The 8,910-nt window shown below is 36.8% G+C and overlaps 1 protein-coding gene across 1 annotated transcript; it reads left to right on the forward strand.

The window, feature by feature from the left end:
• The first annotated feature begins 6,539 nt into the window (after positions 1-6,539).
• LOC131167535 (intracellular ribonuclease LX-like) lies at positions 6,540-7,187 on the forward strand. Its single transcript, XM_058126337.1, has one exon. It carries the CDS (start codon positions 6,540-6,542, stop codon positions 7,185-7,187), a length of 648 nt encoding a protein of 215 aa, XP_057982320.1.
• Positions 7,188-8,910: the final 1,723 nt, after the last annotated feature.

An 8,910-nucleotide genomic window follows, 5' to 3' on the forward strand; every position in this document is an offset into this window, starting at 1 on the left:
AGGTAAAACGAGAAGATATTTTGTAGGTGATGTGCTGCCGAGTAAAATGAGAGGTTTCATTCATATGTATAAGATGAGTATTTCAAGTCTTCGTCTTTAATTATCATCATTTGGTTTTTCTCTTTTTCCTCTGCTTTATGTTTGCAAGTAATTGATATCATTTTGCAGGTAATTTGTTTATGTTTTTTTTTGTTTTGTTTTGATTACATATATGCATGTTTAGATTATTTTTAGTTGGATAATAGTGCTGGTTTTTTTTTTAGTATTGGTTTTGATGACTGGGATGGTTTTGATAGTTTATTTGTAAATCCCCAATTTTATTGATAACCCTTATTTGTGGTGGAGGAATACCATGGTTACAAGCAGGATACAGAGGATTTACGAAAAAACTATCAAAACCATCCTAGATATAAGAGCAAATACTAAAAAACAAAAACCAGTAGTATCATTATCCAACTAAAACAATCTAAACATGCCTATATATAATCAAAACCAAACAAAAACAAACATAAACAAATTGTCTGAAAAATGATGTCAATTACCTGCAAACATAAATCAGAGAAAAACAAAGGAAAACCAAATGATGACAATTAAAGACGAAGGCTTGGAATACTCATCTTATCCATACGAATGAGACCTCTCATTTTACTCGGTAGCACATCACCTACAAAATATTTTCTCGTGTTGCCTCCCTCACCTTGACGAGTCAAGAAATCCGCCACCTAATTACCTTGTCTAAATTAGTGCTCTATAGATGACTGAAGACCTTGTAACTCCTACTCTAACAATTCCCGAAAGTCTCATAAGTGTTAGAAGGAACAAATTCCATATGTGAGTCATCTCACCCCCAATTCTGAGTCGCTTTTAATACAAATATTCTAATATCTCAACTCTTTATAGAATCGAACACCACTAGTAGGAGTCCACAACTTTAATCCATTATTAGTACCTGGCTCAAATTTTTTAGAGAAATCGGCCTTAATATTACCCGATGAGTCGTAGATCATACCACCACCACCACCACAAGAATCCAGGTTTCCTATACAAGAGTCATCTATATTTAGCTTCAACCAACCTACTTAAAATATATATATCAAAAAGAGTTGTGGGTGTGATGCACACATGCGATGGACCACTTGAATCCTCCTCAAGAGTCTTGTGTTGTTCTTACTAGCCGTGGGGGGCTGTGGAGAAGTAGGGGAATAGAGAGGGGAGAGGATGAAGAAAGTTGTCAATAATAATGGTGGAGACATCTTCAACAACATTGTGATTCAGTGGCAGTTCATGGGTATTGTGCTTATATATATATCAAAAAGAGTTGTGGGTGGGATGCACGCATGCGATAGACCATTTGCATCCTCCTCAGTAATTTTAAGAAAGGACAAAATGAGAGTTGTTAACGAAAACCCCAATTTTATTGATAGCCCTCACTTATGGTGAAGGAATAGCATGGTTACAAGTAGGACCCATGGGATATAAAAATAAACTATCAAAATTGTCCCAAGCATCAAAACCAATACTAATATATATATATATAAACTAGTACCATTACAAGTAAAACAATCTAAACATGTATATATGTAATCAAAACCAAACAAAAATAAACATTAACAAATTACCTGCAAAATGATGTCAATTACCTGTAAACATAAACCAGAGAAAAACAGAGGAAAACCAAATGATGATAATTAAAGGTGAAGGTTTGGAATATTCATCTTATCCATATGAATGAGACCTCTCATTTTGCTCAATAGCACATCACCTACAAAATATTTATTCGTGTTGCCTCCCTCACCTTGACGAGCTAAGAAATCCGCCACTTGATTTTCCTTCTCTAAATTGGTGCTTTATAGAGAACTGAAGACCTTGTAACTCTTCCTCTAACAATTCCCAAAAGTCTCATAAGTACCAAGAGGAACAAATTCCATATGTGAGCCATCCCACCACCAATCCCGAGTCGATTTCAATAGAAATATTTTGATATTCCAACTCTTTCTAGAGGTGAACACCACTAGTAAGAGCTTGCAATTCTGCTCCATTGTTAGTACATGGCTCAAATATTCAGAAAAAAGCAGCCTTAATATCACCCGATGAGTCGCAGATGATGTCACCACCACCATTATAATCTGAATTTCCTTTACAAGAGTCATCTATATTTTGCTTCAACCAACCTATGGGAGGCTTTTTGCAGACTACTTTTTGGGAAGTTCTAACCTTCATTATTTTTCATTTTCACCTAGAACTCTTCCAATAAGTTCTTATCTGTAGAGGGCAGAGAACCCTTCACACCTTCTGCAATTTTCACGAGTCAAAACCTCACAGATAAATAAACTGCATTCTCCGACTAATACTTATCTTCCATGCGGGTTTTACAACGTGTGAGTTATAGTCTCTAAGAAATTATAGTAGGTAACTAACCGATCATTGTACCTTTTTGGGATGATATTTTGGCACATCTAAACCATCTAATAATTTTCACCCTCCATGGTTCAATATCAAAATTTAGAATTCCCAAGACAGACACTGCTCTCTTCCATACCATACTTGCGATGGATCCCGTAGTTAGATCATGATTGAGAGACTCCTCTTTTTTATCCATGCAGCAGTTACAATATGAGACCATATCAAATCCTAGTTTCTGCACTCTCTCATCTGCAGGAAGACATTGGAACATGGCTTTCCACATACACAACGATACTTTCTTAGGAAGTAGTTTATGTCATATCCACTCCATCTACAGTCACTGCTCCCTTCTAATTCGTATCACCTCCCAAGCCAAGGCGGTTGAAAATTTTCTATTTATAGAAGGTTTCCAAATAAACACATCAGGCTCTACTTTATGCTTTATAGACGACAACAAAATCACATTCGTTTTGGGGACCCCCACCAATTCTTTCAGCATATCAGTATCCCAATTCTCAGACTCCCAGCAGTCTTGAATTTTTAACTCGGGATGTCAGATTATAAGAACACTCAGCAAGGGGACCATTGCTCAACCACTTATCAAACAAAAAATAAGTTTTTCCTTCTCTAACCTTCACATAAACATTCTTATATACCTCTGGAAAAACCTTTAAGATTGTCTTCCAAAATCGAGAGCCCGTATAAGTAGAATTAGCTGAAACCATGTGACCTAATTTAACATATTTAGCCTTAAAGAAATGGGTCCAAAGATTATCTAACATCATAAGTCTCCAAGAAAACTTCATGTGAAAAGATATTTGAACGTCATTAAGGTCCCTTACGCCAACACCCCTTTCATCTAAGGGTTTACAAACCTTTGACCAAGCACGCCATTTCATTTTCATCCTACCATTACTCTCCCCCTAGAGAAAAGAAGAGAGAATGGAATTAATATTTCTGATCACCATCTGTTGACCTAACAAGGCGTAATCTTGTTTTGATGATAACAAATCAAGGTGCCTTAATACGTTTGCTTAAGTTAAGTTTCAGGGCTCAAGTGTTTTTATGAAAGTATACTTGAGGAACTTGAATGACGTCTACGCTTAAGACTATGAGACATGATGAATGAAGCATATTGAAGAATTGGTTAAAGGTTGGACAAAGTATGGAAGCTATAAGACATGAAGACTTAGGCTCTTAGATAGTTTTTATCTTGTTAAAGTTTCATGTAAATACTTCAAATTTCAATATTGTTGATTGAAGCTCTTAGGACATATCAAGGACTTAGAGACTTATTTTTAATCATGGAAAATATTTTCTAACATGAATATCTTAGCAAGTAGGAAGGTTCTTAGCACTATACGCGGGATGGCTCGTTTCATATTACATGCATTCGTTTGACATATAATCTTCTACAATATATATTCACACATAAATGTAAAGTCCTAACAGTATATAAAATTTGAATGTACTTTTTTTATTAAAAACAAAGAAATTATTTTTCTAATATTCCAGACAGTATAACACGGGATGGGATCGAACACTGATTTGAAAAGAAAATTATGTATATAGTAATTAAGTAATGACGAGCATGCATATCTAGATGATTAGAGACTAATATAAATTAAAATAACCATGAAGTCTTTCATTATGGAAGGTTCCATATTCATTAAACAAGAATATAGCACTAGATTTCTTGCTAAGAACTGGTGGACGTATGCATGGGGTTTGAATATTGGTGCATATATATATTCAGATGGTCTATTAAGGCGGCCAAATCAATGAGACCGTTACCATTAAATTAAACAAAATTAAACTAATTAAATCAACTTTACATTAATTAATATACATCTCTTTCCCACTTCTCATAGGGCATCGATCTATACTGTCCAACATTGTTTACAAACATGTATGAGGAGATGAATTAATTTTTTGAAAAGGGAGGAGATGAATTGATTATTAGATATATCGAACTCGGTTGATCTTAAGTTTTTATTATCAAAGATGGCTGTGATTATACCTTATACAACAAAACAATAAAAATTTAGTCTTAAGTTCTATTAGGTGAATTATTTTGATTTAAATTCCAAATGTGTACTATGTCTTAATCATATATCTTGTCTTACATTTATGGGACAATATCAGGGTGTGTTTAATTGGTTTGGTGACTAAGGTTCACAGAATGGAATTGGATTGTTTGGATGGGTTATAAAAGGTTACATGCCGTCTCTTGTATTTGGTTCTTGTGATTTATATATAAAGGGCATGATAATATAAATTTGTATTGAAAATTTGCCCAAATTTACCTAAATCCAAATCCAAAGTCTGAAATCTATATTCCCAAACACAGCGCCAATTAAAAGGAACATTGATTCTAAATTATAGTCTACTATTTCCATTTTTCTTCCATCCTAATTCACCTAAATCTATACAAATTTCATCCAAAATACCCTCATAAAAACCTAAAAAAACACATTCATGGATTGTTTATTAAGAGAATGTCTAATGACAAATAATTCTAAATCAAATCAAACGGATCAAATAAACAAAAATAACTAAAATCTTCTTCTAATTAAGGATCTAATCCCATTATATATCCCCATTTAACTTCGTTTGATGGTTGAGAAAACCCAAGAAAATGAAAGAAAGAACGTACTTTTTCTTGTATATATCCCTATTTCTGGAAACTAAACAAAAGTAAAGCAATGCATGCTATATTATATGTACCTTGTGGAAACTCATGTCATACATAACCACGGATTTCCTGCCCATCATCTTTGGTATGAGCAAAGAAAGGGACTTGTAGCATTTATAATGTGTGTATGTGTGTACATATACATGCATACATGTGTGAATGAATGTGTGTGCATGCGTAAGAGAGAGAGAGAGAGAGAGAGAGAGAGAGAGAGACCTAAAATTGGAGGGGGCATTGGCAACATTGATGGGTGGTGAAGGTGCTTAGAGGAAGGGGTTTTAGAATAAAAAATTTGTATATGAGCTTAATTCTAATGGGGTATTATGATTTAGTCAACATGGAAGCTAGGTATAAGTTGCAATGGAGGTTAGGTGTGAAGGGTTTGGTAGCCAGAGGAAGGAGGAGTGCTAGAAAACATAAGCATGACATCCTCATTCTTCTTCTATTTGATCAATTACCAGGTATAAAAGGTAAGAATCTCATCTTGGCTAGTACTTAATAGCACATACTGATATATTGCACTAAACATGACCTATTGATCTTTATAAATTACCATATACTTATCCTAGCCTATTGAACTGGGAAAGATATTTGGGTTAAAGGATGAATTATTCATTTATTATTGTGTAGTGCAAGTCTAATAGGCCTCTTGATGGACTACAAAAAATGTGTTGCACCCAATTTAGTACAAAATACAAACACCATACAAAGCGCACACTATATTTAATTAATTGTAATGGCCTAGCACTTTAGTTAATTATAATGGCCTTGGCTCAACTATGGGGATATATTAACTGCTTTTGAACCTTTTGCATTCACAATTTTACCCCCATTAAATTAAGGCTTCTTACAAAATTGAAATGATTCATCTTTATATAAAGTCATTTGACCTAAATCTACTTACATGTAATTTTTATTATCAGTCGTCAAAATTCCAAGTTAAACAAACCCTTTGCACCTACATAAGCACCACCAAAGAGAGGAAGAACGATCTCATTAGTCAAAATTTAGCTTTTGTGCAAAGTCAAGCCCAATGCCTCTTTTATGAGGAAACCTTGTAGTCAACCTAGGTCTACCTTCAAGGCAATTTAAACCTCTTAAATGTGTTAGGTGTAGATTGTGACATTATGCATATCTTCATAGCAAAGGAGCCTAGGAGGGAGGCAGCATTTGTTCAAATTTATCCAAATTAAATAAATAAAATAATGGAAAATTTCACCCATGTGTATATATAGAAGCATTGGCAAACACGAAGATAGGCGAAAGCACAATAGATCAATATTGTGCACATCTGTTCGAGATGTGGCCACCGCCAAGAGCTCTAATTATTCTCCTACTTCTCTTACTCACCAGCTTCATCACTCTCTTAGTCCTAAAACAAAAACCAAAACCAATATCCCTATCCCCACCCCATAGCCAGAACCCCGGCAGAATCATAAAAATGGCCATTTTCTGGCCAACCTCCCTCTGCAACGGCCAAACCAAATGCAGGTACAACACTCCTCCCGATCGATTCACCATCCACGGCCCCTGGGCCCTTTACCGAGACCCTCCCGGCCCCGACCACATCGACTGGAACACTTTCCCAGAAGAAACCAAAACAAAGATGGAGCAAGACTGGCTTAGCTACAGCACCAGAACAAATCAACAATTCTGGGATCACGAGTGGGAAACCCACGGCAAGTTCTCCGGCCTGCAACCGCCCGCCCACTTCGACTTAGGACTCTCCCTCTTCTCCAAAGTGAATCTGGGAAAAGTGCTGAAGGACGCGGGAAAGTACCCGGAAGGCCAGACCGTCGACAAGGAAGATTTTAACGGAATCGTTTCGAAACTGGCGGGCGGGAAGAAAGTGATACTGCTGTGCAACAAGGACAAGGAGGGCGTGGTGCAGCTCTTCGAGGTCGATGTCTGCGTGGATCATGCCACCGCCGAGCATGACTACGCGGACTGCCCGCCGCTAGACCCCGGTTCCAAGAGCCTGTGCCCCGACAGCTTTCGATTGACCAAAGCGGCCGCTACCAGCTCCGGCAACGGTGTTATTGAGTCTGAAATCACTGACGAGTTGGCCGTCGGCCGTGAGGAATTGTGATCGACCGGTTGGAGGAGGTGATGAAGATCGTCGATGATGGATGTGATGCATGCATCTCTCTCTCTCTCTCTCTCTCTCTCTCTCTCTATATATATATATATACCTACTCCGTGAGTCATTTGCAACTTACAATATGGTTTGTCTGCTTAAATAATAGTAATACTAAGTATGTGGTTGGTGTGAAACAGTCCAACCGGTTGGCCGGAGATTGAAGTGGGAAGCGTGATCGTGTTCAAGTTTTGTATAAGATTTGAGATAGGGGATGGGGCTACCCCCACTGTCTGTAGTCCATATATATTTACTCGAATAAACTTTTGCAACGGACTAGTATGAAGTGAATTTGTAGCTATCAATCTCTATAATGCTGGGTTGGGTTTTTTTTTTTTTTAACTAAAATAAAAGGACATTGATAATTGATAATTAATAAATATAATTTAGGAAAAAATATATTCAAAATTTTAAAAAAAATGTTTAATGTGACTTATATCAAGTTAGCTCGTGAACAACAACAAAATAATAAATAAGCCAATTTGCAAGATGACGCAATAAGCTAATAAACAAGCCAATTAGTGAACCCAGTAATTGATTTTGGCTCAATTAGTTGACAAACTTGAAGTTCAAGTTAAAATTCAAAGTTACTTAATAAACAAACACAAATGAATCAACATCAACTCAAGCATTGAATAGCTTATGGGCAGCTTGACAGGTTTGTAGCCTAATTCTTTTTTGCAAGTCATGATTACGGAGTCAATCTTTGCTTCTTGAGCATTATCTTCTATATATAGATCATGGACTTTAAGATTTCCTTGAGTTAATCTAATTGAATGTTGTGAATTGTGTCTCACATACTGAGTGGAAAGCATACACACGAAAAGTATAAAGGGAATCAAGCAGCAGCAAGGGAAATCGTCAATGGATTGGCTCTAACCGTTGACAGTTTGGAGCGAGGTTTTCAGAAAATTGCATTCTATCTAAAATTGTCGATAGTTTGACTCGGGACACCCAACGCAGATTTTAAATTTTGAACAATGGGCGTTAATATGGTTGGGGTTTGGAGGGAAAACCTCTAGAAACTCTATTTATGTCTTATTGGATGTATTTAGAGTAAGATGGTTGTAAGAGAAGAGAGGATTTTGCGTCTCGCTAACCCCAAAATCCAATACGCACGCTCGCAACATATCCTCGAGCACCTAAATTGTCCTATCTATCTGACCATCTGTCTGAGGATAAAAAATGGTGCTGAATGCTAATTGAGACCCCAAAGCCTCCTGCAAACTTTTCCAAAACTATGATATAAAACGTGGGTCACGATCTGAGACTATAGATACTGGCACTCCATGAGATCGAACAATCTCCTGAATGTAGATCTCTGTCAATATGTTCATAGGGTAGCTAACTTTAATAGGTAAAAAGTGAGTTGTTTTCGTCAGTTAATCGACGACTACCCATATAGCATTCTGACCATGTGGCGCCAGCAGTAACCTAGTAATGAAATCCATGGACATGTGGTCTCACTTCCACTCAGGAATGTAAAGTGGCTGCAACTGTCCTTTCAGCCTCTGGTGCTCAGCCTTAACGTGCTAGCACGTCAAGCACTGCTACACAAATTCAGTGATCTCCCTCTTCATGTCACTCCACCAAAAATACTCTCGCAGATCCCTATATATTTTAGTACTGTCAGGATGAACCGTGTATAGAAATCTGTGAGCCTCCTCTAGAATCG

Source organism: Malania oleifera, chromosome 11 (assembly GCF_029873635.1).
Source record: "Malania oleifera isolate guangnan ecotype guangnan chromosome 11, ASM2987363v1, whole genome shotgun sequence".
Lineage (NCBI taxonomy): Eukaryota > Viridiplantae > Streptophyta > Magnoliopsida > Santalales > Ximeniaceae > Malania > Malania oleifera.